At 40.6% G+C, this 22,110-nt stretch overlaps 1 protein-coding gene across 1 annotated transcript in view; it reads right to left on the bottom strand.

Moving 5' to 3' along the window:
• Nucleotides 1–22,110, bottom strand: part of slc17a6b (solute carrier family 17 member 6b) — a 40,774-nt gene that overhangs the window by 16,742 nt on the left and 1,922 nt on the right. The window contains exons 3-10 of the mRNA XM_061887651.1: nt 20,872–20,990; nt 19,265–19,379; nt 13,114–13,201; nt 12,943–13,029; nt 8,329–8,471; nt 8,054–8,203; nt 4,570–4,702; nt 4,188–4,298 (exon numbers count right to left, since the gene is read on the bottom strand). Coding sequence (XP_061743635.1) covers nt 4,188–4,298; nt 4,570–4,702; nt 8,054–8,203; nt 8,329–8,471; nt 12,943–13,029; nt 13,114–13,201; nt 19,265–19,379; nt 20,872–20,990 — 946 coding nt within the window. The remainder of the gene's footprint in view (nt 1–4,187; nt 4,299–4,569; nt 4,703–8,053; nt 8,204–8,328; nt 8,472–12,942; nt 13,030–13,113; nt 13,202–19,264; nt 19,380–20,871; nt 20,991–22,110) is intronic.

Here is a 22,110-nt window from a genome sequence, read left to right as displayed (position 1 = left end):
CACTCACATGACATCTCACAAAATTTCACAGAGAAATCCTCAATAATAACGTGCATTGTGCTGGTTTGAATGCCAAGGCTTCATTTTACAAACCCCGTTTCCATATAAGTTGGAAAATTGTGTTAGATGTAAATATAAACGGAATACAATGATTTGCAAATCCTTTTCAACCCATATTCAGTTGAATATGCTACAAACACAAGATATTTGATGTTCAAACTCATAAACTTTTTTTTTTTTTTTTTTTGCATATTTTAATGAACTTAGAATTTCATGGCTGCAACACGTGCCAAAGTAGTTGGGAAAGGGCATGTTCACCACTGTGTTTCATCACCTTTTCTTTTAACAACACTCAATAAACATTTGGGAACTAAGGAGGCACATTTTGAAGCTATACAGGTGGAATTCTTTCCCATTCTTGTTTTATGTACAGGTTAAGTTGTTCAACATTCCGGGGTCTCCGTTGTAACAAGTGACTTGGCATTGTCTTGCTGAAATATGCAGGGGCATCCATGATAACATTGCTTGGATGGCAACATATGTACAGTAACTCCAAAACCTGTATGTACCATTCAGCATTAATGGTGCCTTCACAGATGTGTAAGTTACCCATGCCTTGGGCACTAATGCACCTCCATACCATCACAGATGCTGGCTTTTGAACTTTGCACCTAAAATAGTCCTGATGGTTCTTTTCCTCTTTGGTCCGCAGGACACGACGTTCACCGTTTCCAAAAAACAATTTGAAATGTGGACTCCTCAGACCACAGAACACTTTTTCACTTTGCATCAGTCCATCTTAGCTGAGCTCGGGCCCAGAGAAGCCGGCGGCGTTTCTGGGTGTCATTGATAAATAGCTGTGGCTTTGCATAGTAGTTTTAACTTACAGAAGTAGCGACAAACTGTAGTTACTGACAGTGGTTTTCTGAAGTGTTCCTGAGCTCATGTTGTGATATCCTTTACACACTGATGTCGCTATTTGATGCAGTACCGCCTGAGGGAACGAAGGTCCGTTATATGATCGCTAATGTGCAGTGGTTTCTCCAGATTCTCTGAACCTTTTGATGGTATTACGGACCGTAGATGGTGGAATTCCAAAATTTCTTGCAATAGCCCGTTGAGAAATGTTGTTCTTAAACTGTTTGACAATTTTTTCGCGCATTTGTTCAAAAAGTGGTGACCATTTCCCAATCCTTGTTTGTGAATGACTGAGCATTTCACGGAAGCTGCTTTTATACCCAATCATGGCACCCACCTGTTCCCAATTAGCCTGCACACCTGTGGGATGTTCCAAATAAGTGTTTGATGAGCATTCCTCAACGTTATCAGTATTTATTGCCACCTTTCCCAACTTCTTTGTCATGTGTTGCTGGCATCATATTCTAAAGTTAATGATTATTTGCAAAAAAAAAAAAAAAGTGTTTATCAGTTTGAACATCATATATGTTGTGTTTGTAGCATATTCAACTGAATATGGGTTGAAAATGATTTGCAAATCATTGTATTCCATTTATATTTACATCTAACACAATTTCCCAACTCATATGGAAACAGGGTTTGTAAGTTAAAGTTAGAGATTGTCACACAAACACGAGGTGTGGTGAAATGTGTCCTCCGCATTTGACCCATCCCTTTGTTCACCCCCTGGGAGTTGAGGGGAACAGGGAGCAGCAGCGGTGGCCGTGCCCGGGAACAATTTTGGTGATTTAACCCCCAATTCCAACCCTTGATGCTGAGTGCCAAGCAGGGAGGTAATGTGTCCCATTTTTTATAGTCTTTGGTATGACTCGGCCGAGGTTTAAACTCACGACCTACCGATCTCAGGGCGGACACTCTAACCACAAGGCTACTACAAATCACACGACTTTTGGAAGAGCTTGGCTTTTTTCCACTATACCAGCTGTGTCTCATTCATTTTTAATTGGCCTACAACGCATTCTGAAGACAAAATAACCCCGTCCAGAATTAAAGCATCACACAAAGAAAACAAATTCTTACTGTATAAGGTCTTTGATGATTTATATGTGTCATGTCATGATGAACATGTGTACAACGTCCAAGTGTGCTTAAAGCCCTTAAAAAGGTTTTAGTTGGTGAAAAAACATGAATTATAGTAAATATTAATAATTAAATATTTCTTGTGGGGAGATTGGATATTACACTAATCTGCTTTATTAATACATTGAATAATACAGGCATTTGCTTTATTACTATAACAAGGGTGTTTTGTTCAGATAATTCAGCAAATATGGTTTTAACTAGTGATCCTCAAACTGTGGTACGCCAAAGAAGTCTGTAAATATGTACTGTGAGTGAATGCTGTCTGTCTATCTGTGTTGGGCCTGCAACGAGGTGGAGATTTGTCCAGGGCAGGGGTCGGCAACCTTTACCAATCAAAGAGCCATTTTGACCCGTTTCACAAAATAAAAAAGACAAAGGGAGCCACAAAACTCTTTTGAAATTTAAAATGAAACAGCATAAAGAGTTGTTGTTGTTTTTTTGCTTTGTGCTAAGTGTATACCAGGGGTCTTAGACACGCGCCCCGCACTTTGATTAGAAAATTTAATGTCAGTGCGGCCCGCGACTTTTATATGAATTCCGCTTGACAGCATTACGCATGTGAACCCTCACAGATTTTTCGTGAGAATCCCAAATCCTCAAAGCAACTATTCTGGCGATTATCTGCTGATGGTCACCCAGATAACAAAATTAAGGGCGAGCTATGAAGCCACTGCCTTAGACAGCTTCTACAATATGTACCAACGGCTTGCAAGCTAAGTAACATGTTATATTAGCCCTGCGCAGATACACATACTCGACTGCAAGGCATAGTTGTTCAACAGCCATACAGGTTACACTGAAGGTTATGATATAAACTACTTTAAAACTCTTACTAATATTCGCCACACTGTGAACCCACACCAAACAAAAATTACAAACACATTTCGGGAGAACATCCTCACTGTAACACAACATAAACAGAACAGAACAAATACCCACAATCCCATGCAACCCTGACTCTTCCTGGCTATATTATACACCCCGCAAGCACCAACTGTGCGTCGGTTGAGGTGGACGGGGCCAGGGGATGGGGGTGTATAATTTAGCTAGGAAGAGTCAGGGTTGCATGGTATTGTGGGTATTTGTTCTGTTTGGTTTATGTTGTGTTACTGTGAGGATGTTCTCCCGAAATGTGTTTGTCATTCATGTTTGGTGTTGGTTCACAGTGTGGCGCATATTAGTAAGAGTGTTAAAGTTGTTTATATCACAACCTTTAGTGTAACCTGTGTGGCTGTTGAGTAAGTATGCCTTGCAATCTCGTACGTGTGATGACAGAAGCAGCGAAATGCACGCATCTGGCCGGAGCGCAGATAGCATGGTGTAAAATCGAGCACGATGACATGTCGCAGAGGACGTCAAAAGTAAAACCAAAACGGCACGCCCTCAATATTGTTATTGGAGTGAAAATCAGACACTATTAGCCCCGGGTGATGTCCGGAAGAGGCACCAAAATCCGAAAACCTCCCGAAACAATCGGGGGGTCTGCGATTATGCAGCTGAGCCACATCGAAACTGACAAACAAAATGCCGACCCCTGGTCCAGGGTGTACCCGGCCTTCTGCCCGAGTTCAGCTGTGGTAGGCTCCAGCCCGCTCGCAACCCCGAGAGGGACAGGCAGTAAAAAAATGGATGGAGGAATGGATAGATGGATGGAAATAGAGTGTCATTGTTGATTACGTTAGTGTAGTGTGCGTTATGTAAATAAACATATGCCTTGTTTTTGATAAACACTTAGGCCCACTACTCTACTGTATTTTAATATTGGTCATTATGGTGTTACTTGGATAGCCAAGTGTTTTCTGAAGTGGCACTTGGCGATATAAGTTGAAAAACCACTGACCTAAAGTATGTTGTAATGCTTTTAGTATCTTTAATGTACAACATGTGGAAATAGTGTCAAAGTGCTTTGAGTACCTTGAAGGTAGAAAAGCTCTGTACAAGTATAGTTCATGCATCCTTCAATTTTCACTGTCAAACATGTGTTTAAAAGTGTTGTTTTTTAGTGAACACATAACTGCAGTCGAGAGGGCATTGCAAATATTGCAAAAGTTGTGTCTAACTAAGATTTTTTGATATATATTTTTTTTATAATTTTTTTATTGGTACTAAGTTGGTTGACTACTAACCTGATATAGCAAATCCACTGAAGCCCACAGCCAGGACCAGAAAGGATATGGCCACCCCTTTGCTGTGGGAGTATCCGACCACCAGCAGCAGCGTAGCCTCCATGCCAAATCCTAAAAAGAGGGACGACAGGTCGGACACACGAGCACACAAAAGTCCACAGGCTATTGGCCGCCACAGTGCCGATTGAATTAAGCTCCATGGTCCGCTCTCAATTACACCAGTGACGGATATCAAATCAATGTGCAATGACAATCAGTATTGTATTTTACAAAACTACACTACCAGGCAAAAAAGGGAGCAGTGGCTATGAAACACCGTGACAGTAACACCCTTTAAATGTGCAGAGAGAAGTGTGAAAATTGACACTCGTGTCTTCCTCACCTCCACAGTTCATGATTTTTCTGACTGTTGTTGTTGACAGGATGTTATTGCTGCGCAGGTAGTCCGCCAGCTGGCCGCCAAAAGGCACGATGATGGTCATCACCAGATGGGGCAGTGCAGACACGATGCCAACCTACAACCACAGGAACCCCATCAGCCACATTAGGAGTGAATGATGCAGAATACAGGTATGTAAAAAGTAAAAAATGATATACTTTTTTTAATTTATTTTTTTATTGATTCTCTAAAATTATGAATCAATTTAGAATCGGAACAAATAAGAACTGGGAAGCGAACAGGGGGTTTTGCGCCCCCCTTTTACTTATTTTTATCGTTTCTATTAAGTCTTTGTTTCAAGTGTGCTTATAGTAAAAGCCATCGATCTACTTTATATTTCTCATTAAAATGTGTGATTTGCTTCATTTGTACCCAAATAATAAATGTGTTTAATCCATAATTACAGACTTTCCAATCCTATTATTTCTATCATTTGTGAAATGCTTTGGACTTGTTATATTATATGCACAGTGCATGAGTGAATTTGTCATCAATTGAGCTGTTTATTCCCAGAGCAAAATTTATCGTTCAAACTGTGTGATCACAGAACAAAACAGACGTGGTGGTACTTTCCACTTGTACTGAAGTCGAAATTTCTGAGTTCCTAGCTGGAAGTTTCAACTGGAGCGCTCCCCGATGTCGAATGTTTTACTCGGAAAGTCATGAACACTATTAATAATGGCTGCTCTGAGTCTAAACAATAATATACATTTCTGTAAATCTGTAAAAGTACTTCTCGCAATTTTTGTTGCACTAAATCAGATCATATATATATATATATATATACATACATACATATACATGTATATATATATATATATATATATATATATATATATAGCCCCCTCCGGGTACTCCGGCTTCCTCCCACATCCAAAGACATGCACCTGGGGATAGGTTGATTGGCAACACTAAATTGGCCCTAGTGTGTGAATGTGAGTGTGAATGTTGTCCGTCTATCTGTGTTGGCCCTGCGATGAGGTGGCGACTTGTCCAGGGTGTACCCTGCCTTCCGCCCGATTGTAGCTGAGATAGGCGCCAGCGCCCCCCGCGACCCCGAAAGGGAATAAGCGGTAGAAAATGGATGGATGGATATATATATATATATATATATATATATGAAGGAGCGCATATTTGTCCATAAGTCGTTAATATTCAGATAAGAAACCCGTAATAATGGCTTTCCTGGTTGTGACAATCCATCCATCCATTTTCTACCGCTTGTCCCTTTTGGGGTGACAGGGGGCGCTGGAGCCTATTGCAGCTACAATCGGACGGAAAGCAAAGTACACCCTGGACAAGTCACCACCTCATCGCAGGTCGGTTGTGGCAATTTTCATTTACAAACTTCTTAACGACAACGCTCACAGCTCAGCTGGGACATCATTCCAAGCTCCGACTTCCAAATACTGAGGCAAAACAGAATGCACCATTAGTTATTTGGAAGTTAGCCAAGCTAATGAGTGCCTAAACTGAGGGCTATCTGTCATTTGATTGATTTAAGAGGTTTATTAACAATTTGTGAAAAATAAGAAAAACTCAATCAATACAGATAAATAGAAAAAGAAAATACTTTTAGTATTTAATAAAGACCATTTTACATTTTGTCACAAAATGTGGCTGCTAGATTTTTGACAAGAAGAAGAAAGTTTGGTCTTATTAGGCTCACCTGCACTGGCTCCCTGTGCACTTAAGATGTGACTTTAATGTTTTACTACTTACGTATAAATTACTACGCGGTCTAGTTCCATCCGAACTTGACGATTGTATTGTACCATATGTCCCGGCAAGAAATCTGCGTTCAAAGAACTCCGGCTTATTAGTGATCCCAGAGCCCTAAAAATGTCTGCGGACTATAGAGCGTTTTCCATTCGGGCTCCAGTACTCTGGAATGCCCTCACGGTAACAGTTCGAGATGCTACCTCAGTAAAAGCTTTTAAGTCCCATCTTAAAACTCATTTGTATACTCTAGCCTTTAAATAGACCCTCCTTTTACACCAGTTGATCTGCCGTTTCTTTTCTTTTCTGCTCTTCCCCCTCTCCCTTGTGGGAGAGGGGTGGGGGGGCACAAGTCCTGTGGCCATCGATGAAGTGCTGGCTGTCTAGAGTGGATCGCTCGCCTGTGCATCGGTTGGGGACATCTCTGCGCTGCTGACCCATCTCCGCTCAGGATGGTCTCCTGCTGGCCCCACTAGAGACTGGACTCTCAGTCTTATGTTAGATCCACTAAGAAATAGACTTTCACAATATTATGCTAGACCCACTCGACGTCCATTGCATCTGGTCTCCCCTAGACGGTGAGGGGCTGGGGGCTCACCTACATCTGCGGTCATGTCCAAGGTTTCTCAATGTCATTTTCATTGACGTCCCACTGGAGTGAGTTTTTCCTTGCCCTTATGTGGGATCTGAACCGAGGATGTCGTTGTGGCTTGTGCAGCCCTTTGAGACACTTGTGATTTAGGGCTTTGTAAATAAACAATGATTGATTGATTGAATAAAGACAAAGAAAACCTCTTCCTTTTCATCCTGCCATCTTTCTTCTGGGAATGCCGCTCATGTTGGATTTCCCTCACTTCCAGGTTGTTTTTTTTGGTAGCCTGGCTTACTTCTTAATAGCCTGGCTAACTTCTTAATAGCCGAGCTAAGTTCCTGGTAGTCTGGCCGACTTTTTACGGCCTGGTTAACTTCTCAAAGCTTGGCTAACTTCCGGGTAGGCTGACTAACTTCTTATTAGCTTTGCTAACTTCCTGGTAGCCAGGCAAACTTCTTAACAGTCTGGCTAACTTTCTTATGGCCTGGCTAACTTCTTAAAAGCCTGGATAACTTCCTAATAGCCTGGTTAACCTCCTAATAGTCTAGTTAACTTCCGGCTAGCACGGATAACTTGTTAATAGCCTGGTTAACTTACTTGTAGCCAAAAAAACAACAACTTCCTTGTAGCCTGCCTGACTGCAAACGTACTAAACATAGCTTAGGTTAGCCATATGCTCGCAGCTCAAAGGGGTTGTATTAAGTAATATCTCAATCAATCAATCAATGCTTGTTTATATAGCCCTAAATCACAAGTGTCTCAAAGGGCTGCATAAGCCACAACAACATCCTCGGTTCAGATCCCACATCAGGGCAAGGAAAAACTCAACCCAGTGGGATGACAATGAGAAACCATGGAGAGTACCGCAGATGTGAGCGACCCTCCCCCCTCTAGGGCGACCGATGGATGCAATGGACTGTCTATGTTCCTGATCACCAGTTTTTAATATGCAATATATCTCCCTTGCATGCGGTTTGTGGTGTTTGTGTAGATTTTTGGTTAAGGATCCTTTTTGTGTCCGGAGTGTTTGAGCATTGCTGCAGAATTACCCCTGCCGGCCACCATAGGCTTGCACTGCGCTGCTTTTTCATGACATATATTTCAATAAAAGTTCACCTTGCTGATCTCAAAGCCAAACACTTCTTCAAAGTAGGCAGGCTGGCTGATGAGTAGCAGGTAAAATGTCCAGCTCCTGCAGAAGTTGGCCACGATTATTGCATAGACGGGCATCGAAGTGAAGAACTTTTTCCAGGGTGTCTTGTATTTCTGTAAAAGATCGGTTAAACGCACTTTATTTAACTGCTTGTTGTGTCAATTGGAACTTGCCGGGTGATCAGTGATACTGTAATTACTGTTCACTGATACTTTCGTTGGCTTATCAAAGTCCTCACCTCAGCAGGACCCATTAGATTGGCACTCTCCCCAATGCTTTCTTCAATGTAGCAGCGCTCCTCGTGAGTGATGGTAGGGTGTTCAGCTGGGCTCTCATAGGACACCAATATCCAGAACATGTACCAAAAGATGCCGACACATCCTATGCATCACAGGCAAGATAATTGCAAACAGATTATTGTTCCCATTGTTGTTCTAACAGTGCATCCTGAAATTATTCCCAGCGCTTCACTTTTACCCCAATTTATTATGTTACAGCCTTACACCAGAATGGAATAAACACTACGATGACAATGGGTGATGAGGTGGAGACTTGTTTAACATCTTGACTGTGTGCTTAGGATCTTTGTCCTGCTTCAAGAGGAACCATCGACCCAGTTTAAGTTCAAGAGCGCTCTGGAACAGGTTTTCATCCAGGATGTCTTTGGACGTCGCAGCAGTCATCGTTCTTTCTATCCTGACTAGTCTTCCAGTTCCTGCCACTGAACAAACCACCATGCTTCACTGTAAGAATGGTTTTGGTCTGATAAAAGGGGTGCCTGATTTCCTCCTAACATGACGCATAGCATTCACGCCAAAGACATCAAGCTTTGTGTCATTAGAGCCGAGAATATTGTTTCTCATGGTCTGAGAGTCTTTTCAAGGGCATTTTGGCAAACCTTTGCAAAGGAATGGCCTCGCAACCAAACAGGCCGGATTGGTGGATTGCTGCAGAGATGGTTATCCTTCTGTAAGGTTCTCCTCACTCCTCAAAGGAATGCTGACGCTCTCACAGAGTGACCATGAGGTTCTTGGTCACCTCCCTGACTAGGGCTGTTCTCTCCCGATCACTCGGTTTCGACGGCCCACCAGCTCTGAATTCCAAACTTCTTTTATTTACGGATGATGGAGGGCATTGTGCTCATATTTTTATACCCTTCCACAGATTTGTGCCTTGAGACAATCCTGTCTCTGCGGTTTACAGACCATTCCTTCGACTTCATTCTGTGTTGGTGCTGTGCCATGCACTGTCAAGTGTGTGACCTTATACTGTATATAGACGGGTGTGTGCCTTTCCAAATCATGTCCAACCAACTGACTTGACCACAGGTGGACTCCAATTAAGCTGTAGGAATATCTGAAATACTATTAGCTGAAACAGGATGCCCCTGAGCTCACTGTTTAGCTTTTTGACAAAAGCTGTAAATACTTACAGTGCGTACATGGGATTTCTTAGTTTTTTATCCATCCACCCATCCATTAATCGTCTTCTGCTTATCCAAGGTCGAGTCAAAGGGGGCAGAGGCCTAAGCAGAGAAGCCCAGATTTTCCTCTGCCCAGCCACTTCATCCAGCTTCAGCCGGGGGATCCCAAGGTGTTCCCAGGCCAGCTGAGAGACATAGTCTCCCCGACGAGTCCTGATTTTCCCCGTGGCCTCCTACCGATCGAACGTGCCCTAAGCACCTCCTCTTGGAGATGTTCGGGTGGCATTCTGACCAGATGGCCGAACCACCTCATCTGGCACCTCTCTATGTGGAGGAGAAGTGACTTTACTTTGAGCTCCTCCCGAATGACAGAGCTTTGGCCGCTTGTATTCCTGATATTGTCCTCACGGTCCCAACCCACAGCTCATGAACATAGGTGAGGATAAGAAACCTGTAAATTGAGAGCTTTGCCTTCCGGCTCAGCTCCTTCACCACGGCGGATTGATACAGGGTCCACATCACTGCAGACTCCGCACGGATCGGTCAATCTCCCAATCCATTCTTACCCCACTCACTAACAAGACTCCCAGGTACTGGAACTCCTCCACCTGGGGCATGATCTCCTCCACAACCTGTATATGGCACTCCACCCTTTTGCAGACTATGACTTGGAGGTGCTGATTCTCATCCCAGTTGCTTCACACTTCGCTGCCAACCAAGCCAGTGAGAGCTGAAGATCCTGGCCAGATGAAACTAGAAGGACCACATTAGAAACCGGATCCCCTCACCACACTGATTTTGCCTAAAAATTTTGTCCATAAAAGTTATCAACAGTACCAGTGTAAAGAGCAGCCCTGGCAGAGCCCAACCCTCCCTGGAAATGATTCCGACTAACTACCGGCAATGCGGACCAAGGCCTCAGGAACGGACCAGAGCACTCCCCACAGGACTTCCAGAGAGACACTGTCTATTGCCTTCTCTAAGTCCACAAAACACATGTAGACTGACAAGGCACAGTCCCATGCACCCTCGAGGATCCTGTGAGAGAATAGAGCTGGTCCACAGTTTCATGACCAAGACGAAAACCACACTGCTCTTTCCTGAACAGAGGTTCGACCATCTGGCGTAGTCTCACCTGAATAGACCTTATCAGGAAGGCTAAGGAGTGTGATCCCAGCATAGTTGGAGCACACCTTCCGGTTCCCCTTCTTAAAGAGAGGAACCACCACAGCGGGTCTGCCAATACAGAGGCACCGCCTCTGATGTCCATGCAATGTTGCAGAGTATTGTCAAGCAAGACCTGATACCGAGGATATTTTTAACTACCTCAGCAATAGGACATGTAGGTGGGATTGAGGAGGTCTTGGAAGTATTCCCTCCACCGATATAAAAACATCCCAAGTCAAGGTCAGCAGCACACCATCCCCCACCATACACGTTGCACTGCTTCCCTGTGACGTTTGGCTGTCATCATGGTGTGGTTTTGTTCTCTCGTGGATGCAGGCGGAATAACACAGCGAGAAGTTATGAATGATGATTTTTTTTTTCCTACTATAAAAACAGACTAGGAACAAAAACACTTGCACAAAGGCACTACAAACAAACCAACAGAACTAGCATGTGAGCTAGAAAGAACAAAAGACGCTAGCATCTGAGCTAGGGAAATAAACAAATGAATAGCGTGGAAGCTAACAAGTATCAAAAATAGTCTTTACCACAATGAGGGATAGCGATGTCACCTGTTGCATCGAAAGCAAGTTGAGACTGCGAGACCAAATGACAAACAAGGGCAGTCTTAAATAGCGACAGAAATTAGGAGGCAGGTGCGCGAGAAAGACAGAAGTCAGGTGACTTCCGTTACTATGACAACGGAAACAAAACAAGGAAGTGCCACCAGGAACTAAGGGCGTCAAATGCTAGACAGGATGAAATAACAAAACAGAAAACAGAACCAAACCAGAACATGACATGATCCAAATAGCGGATCATGACATTCCCCCTCCTAAAGCGACGGATGGCAGTCCAGACCCCCGGAAGTCATTTTCCACGGGGCTTTCCCAAACTCCTCCCATGTACGTGGTTTTGCCTGTGCGACTAACAAAACCGCACACCGCTTGATCTGCCATTGTTGTCTGCTGCCTCCAGACCGTATCCTTCACCCCTGGTGTCCACCAGCGGAATCTAGTATTACCACCACGACAGGTACAAACCACCTTGCGGCCGCAGCTTTGGTGGGCCACCCCGACAATAGAGGCCCGAAACATGGTCCACTCGGACTCAATGTCCAGCAAACCCCTGATGACATGTTCAAAGTTCTTTCTGAGGTGAGAATTGAAACTTTTTCAACGGGAGACTCTGTTAGAAGTCCTCAGCAGACTCTCACAATACGTTTGGGCCTGCCAGGTCTGAACTGCATCCTCCCTCACAATCGGACCCAACTTACCACCAAGCGGTGACCGGTGAAAAGCTTTGCCTCCCTCTCCACCCGAGTGTCCAAAACATGAGACTGGAAATCTGATGACACACCCACAAAGTCAATCATTGAACTTTGGCCTGGGGTGTCCTAGTGCCAAGTGCACATATGGACACCTTTATGTTTGAACGTCGTGTTCGTTATGGATAACACCACTTGGGTTTAAATCAGGCAGCCGGTTCTCCCAATCAAAGCCTCTGTTAAAGTCCTCCAGCAGAACAAGGGAATCACTTGGGGAAGCACTCTCCAGTACTTCCCCTTCCGAATCTAAAAAGGGTGGATACTCTGAATTGCTGTTTGGTGCATAAGCACAAACAACAGTCGGGACTGGTCCCCCCACCAGGAGGCAGAGGCAAGCTACTCTCTCATTTACTGGGTTAAACTCCAACGAACAGGCTCTGAGCCGCGGGGCAACAACTATTTCCAGCCCCCAGATTAGAAGAGACTCCAGCCCCTTTCGAGAGGACTGATTCCACAGCCTTTGTTGTGCGTAGAAGTGAGTACGATTAGATCCAGCCGGAATTTCTACACTTGGCGCACCAGCTCAGGCTCCTACCTCCCCAGCGAGGTAACGTTACACATCCTAAGAGCTAGCTTCCGTAGTCCAGGATCGGACTGCCGAGGTCTTTGAATATGGCTGCAACAACAAAATGTGGAAAAAGTGAAGCAATGGGGGTACATTCCGCATGCACTGTAAGTCGTGTTTACACACATTGTTTGGCAGACTGAGAGAATAAAACTCAGAAGCTGTTTCCAGTACAGACAGAAACATGGGGGGTAAGTTATTGACAGAGCAAAGCATTTTGGAAGGAAATCAATACATGGTCTGCCTGGATAAATCCATTTGACTTTCAGCGAATGCAATGATAGTCAATCTATTTTCATTTGACCCGGGCTTGTGCATACTATATTCCCTTCACATAATAGAACAAGTATTGTACAGTAATGAACCTTACCATAGACGTAAAACACAGAAGACCAGCCAGTATACTGAACCAGGATCCCAGCCATAGGCATTGCAATCACAGCACCGGCATAAGAACCTGAAAAATAGAAGTTGTTGGCGGACATGAATAATTGCCAACAGGAATATGAAAACCATCTAAAACAATCTCTTTCATATTTACCACAGAAGGAGATGGTGGCCAGACGACTCCTTTCAAGTGGAGGAGCCCATTTACTCCAGATGCCATGACAGGCTGGGTAGGTGACTCCCTAAATAAAAATGATAATAATTTTTATGTATTTGATGTTTTGCAAATGCACCTAAGCCCCAATTTTCACACGATGTTTTGTTTCATTGTGGAACAGAATTTTCTCCATAATACATGTACAGTATGAATGTAACAAACTAGTCCCCAAACAAAGAACCCAATATGTTTATGACTGTCTTTTTTTTTATCGAATACGACCTCAAAATAAGCCCCCATGAGTTGCGAGTGCCAGGACTTAGATACAAAAAAATGAGAAATACTTGTTAAGTGCAAAAATGATGTGTGGATGGCCATATAGCAGTTTTCAGTTCATTGCAGGCTGAAGCCTTGGTGGTACCTGGGTTGTCTCTGACCATCCTAACCAATAGGGACGAATCGAAATAACTTGTACGTACATGCAATAATTTCATCTGATGAGCTTGGAGTTGATTAGACAGGGCTCCAAAACGTGTGTAGATCTACTATTTTCCTACTATAGTTTTTGGACTTACTAAAAGTTCTAAACATTAGTTGATCCAAAAGGACAGGAGAGTCAAACTCATTTTAATCAACGGACACATCTCAGTCACGGCTGCTCTCAACAGGGTACTTGTAACTACAAGATTTTGTAAATGTATAGTCGCCATATGATATCTTTACACAATTGCCCCTTTAATTTAATTATTATTATATCGTATGTCAACAAACTGATGGAAAAATTGCTTGGCTATCCGAAGTCAAGGTGACAGATATTAAAGTTCAACTATTGTAGAAAAAACTTCACAAAGGGTTTCAAAGACAGAATAAATGCTTGAAATAGCTCTTTGCATTAAACAGCATTGAGTTAAGAACTGCAGATACATGCGGTACATTTTTTTCCCCCTCAAAATTGAAACATATTCAGCAAAAATGCCGAAATGCATTCTTGACACCAATTTCCAGGTCTTTGCGGGCAACATAAGATAATGTAACAGTGGTTCTCAACTTTTTTGTTTAATTCAAATACCCCCTAATCCGAGCAAAGCATTTTTGGTTGAAAAAAAATAGATAAAAAAGTAAAATACAGCTCTATGTCATCAGTTTCTGATTTATTAAATTGTATAACAGTGCAACAATAATGCTCATTTGTTGTGGTCTTTCCTGAACTATTTGGGTGAAAAAAATATATAAAAATAACTAAAAACTTGTTGAAAAAAAATAAGCGATTCAATTATGAATACTAATTTCTACACATGGAAGTAATCATCAACTTAAAGTTCCCTCTTTGGGGATTGTAATAGAGATCCATCTGGATTCATGAACTTAATTCGAAACATTTCTTCACAAAAAAAGACATCTTTAACATCAATATTTATGGAACATGTCCACAAAAAATCTATCTGTCAACACTGAATATTGCATTGTTGCATTTCTTTTCAAAGTTTATGAACTTACATTCATATTTTGTTGAAATAGTATTCAATAAATATATTTATAAAGGATTTTTGAATTGTTGCTATTTTTAGAATATTTTTAAAAAATCTCACGTACCCCTTGGCATACCTTCAAGTACCCCCATTTGAGAACCACTGATGTAGCAGACCAGATGTGGCCCCAGAACTGAAAGTTCGCAATAAGGGCTGGCCAACAAATGATTGTATTGTACATCAGTCCTGATCATTAATAGGGCTGCCCCTAGTCAAGTTAAACAATATTTTAGAACCTTTTTGCTACATGTGGTTGAATTTACTTCTGTATGACTTTAGGTTATCATTATTAATACGTTCCAAAAATGCTAGGTAAAAGCCAAATTATTCCAAAACGGAAGCAACTTTTACCTTAGGAAACAATGCAATTAATATGTTCCAGGTACCCAAAGAATTATATAGACAAAACAAATTTTACAACAATTCCAGTTTGTTTTAAATGCAGTAAATAATCTGGGATACACAAACCCCGTTTCCATATGAGATGGGAATAGTGTTAGATGTAAATATAAACGGAATACAATGATTTGCAAATCCTTTTCAACCCATATTCAGTTAAATATGCTACAAAGACAAGATATTTGATGTTCAAACTGAAAAACTTTATTATTTTTTTGCAAATAAAAATTAACTTAGAATTTCATGGCTGCAACACGTGCCAAAGTAGTTGGGAAAGGGCATGTTCACCACTGTGTTACATCAACTTTTCTTTTAACAACACTCAATAAACGTTTGGGAACTGAGGAAACTAATTGTTGAAGCTTTGAAAGTGGAATTCTTTCCCATTCTTGTTTTACGTAGAGCTTCAGTCGTTCAATAGTCCGGGGTCTCCGCTGTTGTATTTTACGCTTCATAATTAACCACACATTTTTGATGAGAGACAGGTCTGGACTGGAGGCAGGCCAGGAAAGTACCCGCACTCTTTTACGACGAAGCCACGCTGTTGTAACACATGGCTTGGCATTGTCTTGCTGAAATAAGCAGGGGTGTCCATGATAACGTTGCTAGGATGGCAGCATATGTTGCCCCAGGTTTTCTGAAACTTTTGATGATTTTACAGACCGTAAATGGTAAAATCCCTAAACTCCTTGCAATAGCTCGTTGAGAAATGTTGTTCTAAAACTGTTCGACGATTTGCTTACAAATTAGTGACCCTCGCCCCATCCTTGTTTTTGAATTACTTAGCATTTCATGAAAGCTGTTTTTATACCCAATCATGGCACCCACCGTTTCCCAATTAGCCTGCACACCTGTGGGATGTTCCAAATAAGTGTTTGATGAGCATTCCTCAACTTTATCAGTATTTATTGCCACCTTTCCCAACTTCATTGTCACGTGTTGCTGGCATCAAATTCTAAAGTTAATGATTATTTGCAAACAAAAAAATGTTTGTCAGTTTGAACATCAAATATGTTGTCTTTGTAGCATATTCAACTGAATATGGGTTGAAAAGAATTTGCAAATCATTGTATTCTGTTTATATTTACATCTAACACAATTTCCCAACTTATATGGAAACGGGGTTTGTAAATAAATGGTGAATGAGATGGATGCATTATCATTTACCTTCACTTTTGCTTTTCTTTTTTAAACTCAAAATGCACCACACGTACGCCACCTTTGTACTTTGCTCCCAGTTCTTACTTGAATGTAATAGTCTTTCTCAACTTTCTTTCTATTTGGTGGCTTCTTTTGCAGCTGTGCTTGGTTAGAAAAAAAAGATAGTCATTTGCATATGGGATTCAATGTTTGGGCACTTGAGTCCACAGAATGATACACAGGCAAATTGTGACAGTTTGACCCCACACTGTCACTGTTCGACCTTTGACCCCTCTCCCAAACCGTGCATTTGTTAGGAAGCTCAACATGAACAAACTACAAACATTTAACTGTTAGTGAAGAAAAGCATTTTTTTTAGTCAGTGGAAAGCATGCTCAACAAACAAATTGTAACCTCTCATTCACTCTGAATGTGTGGCTAAAAGAGTAAGGGTGGGGCTGAGGGCTTTATGTAGCTGAGCACACCTGCCTTGACTAATTAGGCCTGATTTGGGCCAAACCATGATTGTCAGGAGCTGGGTGTTGCTGAGGGACATTGGACATTTGAAAGTTGTGTAAGCCTGAATACACCATCCATCCATCCATTTTCTGCCGCTTATTCCCGTTCGGGGTCGCGGGGGGCGCTGGCGCCTATCTCAGCTACAATCGGGCGGAAGGCGGGGTACACCCTGGACAAGTCGCAACCTCATCGCAGGGCCAACACAGATAGACAGACAACATTCACACTCACATTCACACACTAGGGCCAATTTAGTGTTGCCAATCAACCTATCCCCAGGTGCATGTCTTTGGAAGTGGGAGGAAGCCGGAGTACCCGGAGGGAACCCACGCATTCACGGGGAGAACATGCAAACTCCACACAGAAAGATCCCGAGCCTGGATTTGAACCCAGGACTGCAGGACCTTCGTATTGTGAGGCAGACGCACTAACCCCTCTGCCACCGTGAAGACTGTGTACAAAAATAATTGCTTTAAAAATACAAAAGTACTATGTGAATACTTTTTAGACATGTGATGGTTATTTATGGTGTAATTTACAAAAGAACTGTTTTCTTAATTCCCCCTGTCAAATTGGTCCCAGCTAGTGGGCGGGGCTATGAGCTATTTAAGTGGGAAAATGCCATTTTTCCAGCAGTCTGCTGTCTGTAACTGCCAGAGGATGTTCTCTGTCCTGAGCAACAGTTTTGGTCTTCAGGCATCAAACATCTACAAAGGTTGTGGGTGCTTTATGTCTTCCTGTTGTTGTTCACTTCTTGACACTGGTGGGGTTTCAATAAATGTTTGTAAACTGTTACCAACTGCGTGCCTTGCCATCCTTGATGTGAAAGTCTGGTTTGCAAAGGTTACATTATCTTCACCCGAGGCGAGGTGAGACGCAAATGGTGGTTAGGCATTTTGGAAAATATTTGGGTTGAAAATCATCGACTGAGCCACAACACGCGGGATTCTTTGTATGTTCACGAGATTCCATGGAACAGTGGTTCTCAAAAGGGGGTACGCGTACCTCTGGGGGTACTTGAAGGTATGCCAAGGGGTATGTGAGATTTTTTTTAATTTATTCTAAAAATAGCAACAATTCATAAATCCTTTATAAATATATTTATTGAATAATACTTCAACATTCCGTAGAAGATCTTTTGCCCAAACTGCCTTTTCAATAAAACAATTATGGAACTCTTTACCTGACACTTTGAAAAGTATATCTGCACTTGTCACTTTCAAAAAACAAACATAATTATGGGTAGTTGAGCAGCAATCGTGTTCCCATGTTTAGTTTTTTCTCATTTTTACTAATTGGTTTTTATCTAGTCTGCACTTTGTGTTGCTATTATTGTTATTGGCTTTTATCTAGTTTGCACTTTGTCTGTATTATTTCTATTATAATTATTATCGACTCGTTTTTGCCTTATTATTTTTATTTTCCTGTTTTAATGATGCTGGATTTGTGTTGTTGTTGTAGTTGTTGTTGTTGTTGTTGTTGGGGAGAAGTGTTGTAAATTAGCTTTGGCTACAAACACTATGATGCATACATTGGATAACTGTTTCAGATGTCTATGTTTTTTGTATCTGTCTCTATTTCAAATAAACCTTAATAATTACAAAATACATGAATGTAAGTTCATAAACTGTGAAAAGAAATGCAACAATGCAATATTCAGTGTTGACAGCTAGATTTTTTTTTGTGGACATATTCCATAAATATTGATGATTTCTATTTTTGTGAAGAAATGTTTAGAATTAAGTTCATGAATCCAGGTGGATCTTTATTACAATCCCCAAAGAGGACACTTTAAGTTGATGATTACTTCTATGTGTGGAAATCTTTATTTATAATTGAATCACTTCTTTATTTTTCAACAAATTTTGAGTCATTTTTACATCTTTTTCTCCCAAATAGTTCAGGAAAGACCACGACAAATGAGCAATATTTTGCACTGTTATACAATTTAATGAATCAGAAACTGATGAAATAGTGCTGTATTTTAATTATTTATCTCTTTTTTTCAACCAAAAATGCTTTGCTCTGATTAGGGAGCACTTCAACTAAAAAAGTGTTCGCAGGGGGTATATCACTGAAAAAAGGTTGAGAACCACTGCCTTGGAACACTTTGTTTGGTGCATTGTTTGGACGTATACGATAACTGAATCAAACTTGAGGAAAGCCATGAAGGTAAAAAAAAAAAAACTATTGTATTGCTTTTAAAAAAGAAAAATATCAAAATAGGCCCTCGCTTACTTTGGTTTTTCAGTCTGCGGCCCCCAGTGGAAAAAGTTTGAACACCCCTGATTTACTGTATGAGCATTTACATTTGTACGCTCATTTGCATAAGGATTCATATTGTAGTGAAAGCGGATGCCCACAAAGCATAGACTGGATCAATACTGCACATCTCAGATTTCCCCAGGCTGAATAGCAAGTCCACTTTACACTCTGTCCTTTTGCTTTCCCATCGTGTAAAACACAAGCAAGTCTGGGTCTGCATAGCCCTCGTCTATTCATAGCCAGACGCACCGTGCAGCTTTTCTATTCATGATTAAAAAAAAGAAGAGGCTCCTTACCTCCACCAGCCCTTGTAATATCCTAACGAATATCACACAGCCGTAATGGACTCGGGCAGCCGAGGGAATGAACATGTTGAGTGTTGAGGTCAGGACGATGGCTGCACCAAACACCCTTTGAAAAAAGATGACATGGGACATTGTTAAACTGCTAAGATAGGCTCAACCGTTAAATATACTTCAAAAATAATAGTTAAAAAAAATTAAAATGTTTTAAAATTATAATGTATTTCCATAGAATGTATCTATTTCTGCAGAAATAGATTGTTACCAGGCAGGATTATAATCCAATATTCCGACCGCAAATGGCCCACGTGCCGCATTTTGGATATTTTAATAAAATCCCTCCTAAAAACGTTTCTTTGTGTGCACTTAAATAATCCATCGTTCTCTCTTACGTTTTTAAGGAGTCAGATAATTAATAAAACATGCTCCTATAATCATAGCCGCTCCATTAATAATTCCATAAACACAGCACAGAGCAGACATCATCAAGATGAATAGTTAACGCAGAAAAACGCCTTATCACTTCTGTCGCTTAGCAACCTTGGTGGGGAAACAGCTCCCATGAAATAAACCCCCCCTGAGAAGACGAAGAAACATCCATCCATTCATTTTTCTACCGCTTGTCACTTTCGGGGGCTGCAACATGTTTTTATAATTCAAATGTTAAAAAGCAATATCTAACACAGATTTAAAATGTGGCTATTAAATGAGAAATAATTTATGGCAGCTGGAAAACCCGCTATTGCTCATTCCTGTCACGTGTACCTTGTGGGGGCGGGGCTTAAATTGGTCGGCTGCTCGGTCGGGCACGGGACCAATTAGGCTATATATATATATATATATATATATATATATATATATATACGTTTGTAAATTAATACACATTTAACACAAATTCGGCCTTTTTTACATTCAGGATTATGTTACCATAATAGTTTATATCAATTAAAATACATATGTTGTTATGATGGATGTTTAAGAAAAAAATTTAAAAATTAAAATCTAAAAATATAGCAAACACTTGCTATCAAATAGGCGAATGGTAGTAAAATGTCGGTGTTTATGTCAATAAAGGCCCTTGTACGTCCCCAGAGGAAGACTGCTTAGAACTCCGTGGCCCCCCCAGTTAGATCAATAACAGGTGGAACCATGCCCGCCCCCAGCCTCCAAGGACCCGTATGTAGCGGAATCAACACTGCCACACCTTCATTTACACAGCATATATATATATATATATATATTTATATATATATATATATATATATATATATATGTGTGTGTGTGTGTGTGTGTATATATGTGTATGTATGTATATATATATATATATATGTGTGTATGTGTATGTATATATGTATAGTACATATGTATGCAGTATGTATATGTATATATGTACATATATACACACACACACACATATATATATATTTATATATATATATATATATATATATATATATATATATATATATATATATATATATATATATACATACTGTATATAGATATATACAAAAAATTTAATTTGTTTTAATATACGTATGTCTTTTTTTGCTTCCATGATTTTGAAATATTTCCCGGGAGGTGTACAAAGGTGTTCTTACCTGTTTGCAGCCAGCCTGGAGGAGATGTATCCTCCTGGGATTTGAGTCACAATGTAACCCCAGAAAAAGGAGCCATGAATCATCCCCACCGTCTCTGGATCCCAGTTGAACTTGGCTTTCTGGAAAAAACCATTAAGCATTATTAAAAAAATGAAGTATTTTTTTTTTTCAATGTTGAGTAAAATAGGATGATTCAAATGTAAATCCGTTATTTATCAATGTCGTTGTGTGCAAATAATGGCTTGATAGGTGTGTCCAAATTGTGGCTCCGGGGCAATTGGTGGTCTGCAGCTTGATTTTCACTGATGTCTATATAATTATTTTAAAGGGGGAATTAATAAATGAATGAGTCATTTCATTTATAACGAATAATATTCTATCTAATTATATCGCTCTTGTGGTCTCATCTGCCCTCTCATATTTGTCATGTGAGCTGATATGACAATAAAGAATCTTGAATTCTAACCCCCCAAAATATTGATTAAAACATATTTAGCATGTTTTTCTTACACCAGTGTGGTTTTAGTGTGTTTGATAATAAAAAGGAATACATGTCATTTTCGTAACGAACATTTTTAGATGTGATGCATTATTGTGAATTATTTTGCATACACAACAAAATAATAGTTTATTAAAAAAAAAAAAAAAAAAATCCAACTAATAATTTAGGGCCTATCTGAAACGGGCCCTATGCAGAATTTCATTCGAATCACAATTGTTTTATTTCATTTTATTTATTTTAGGTAAAACGATTCTTAGTCAATCTTTAATTTATTTTGATGCATATTTTGTACTAAAACGAATAATGCAAAAATAACAAATTTAACATTATTATAAACACATACATTTCGATTATAGAACGCCAAAGACCAGACACTACGTGTCTTGGGGTGGGGTGGGGCGAGGGGGGGGGGGGGGGGACATGCCATAGTATAATTTCCACTGACTTAACATGAAAGGGCTAGGAAATACATTTGCTGTAAAAAAAAAAAAAAAAAATCCATAGGAACCACCCTGTCATTCATTAATTGACATTTTTACACGTGTTTCTTAATTCGAAACACTTAAAATAAGGAGGGGCCTTTCCTGCACGGGTTGAAACAATGCATTCAATTATTTAACAAGCAGGTTAAAAATAGTAATTAATGAACAAAACTAAACCAATAAATTGGGCCCTGCAATATGGCTGCAAAATTGCATTGAATAATATTACATATATATATATATATATACCGCATT

This window comes from Nerophis ophidion, linkage group LG25 (assembly GCF_033978795.1).
Source record: "Nerophis ophidion isolate RoL-2023_Sa linkage group LG25, RoL_Noph_v1.0, whole genome shotgun sequence".
Classification (NCBI taxonomy): domain Eukaryota; kingdom Metazoa; phylum Chordata; class Actinopteri; order Syngnathiformes; family Syngnathidae; genus Nerophis; species Nerophis ophidion.
The sequence above is the reverse complement of the archived record's forward strand: the minus strand, read 5'-3'. Positions and strand labels throughout refer to the sequence as shown.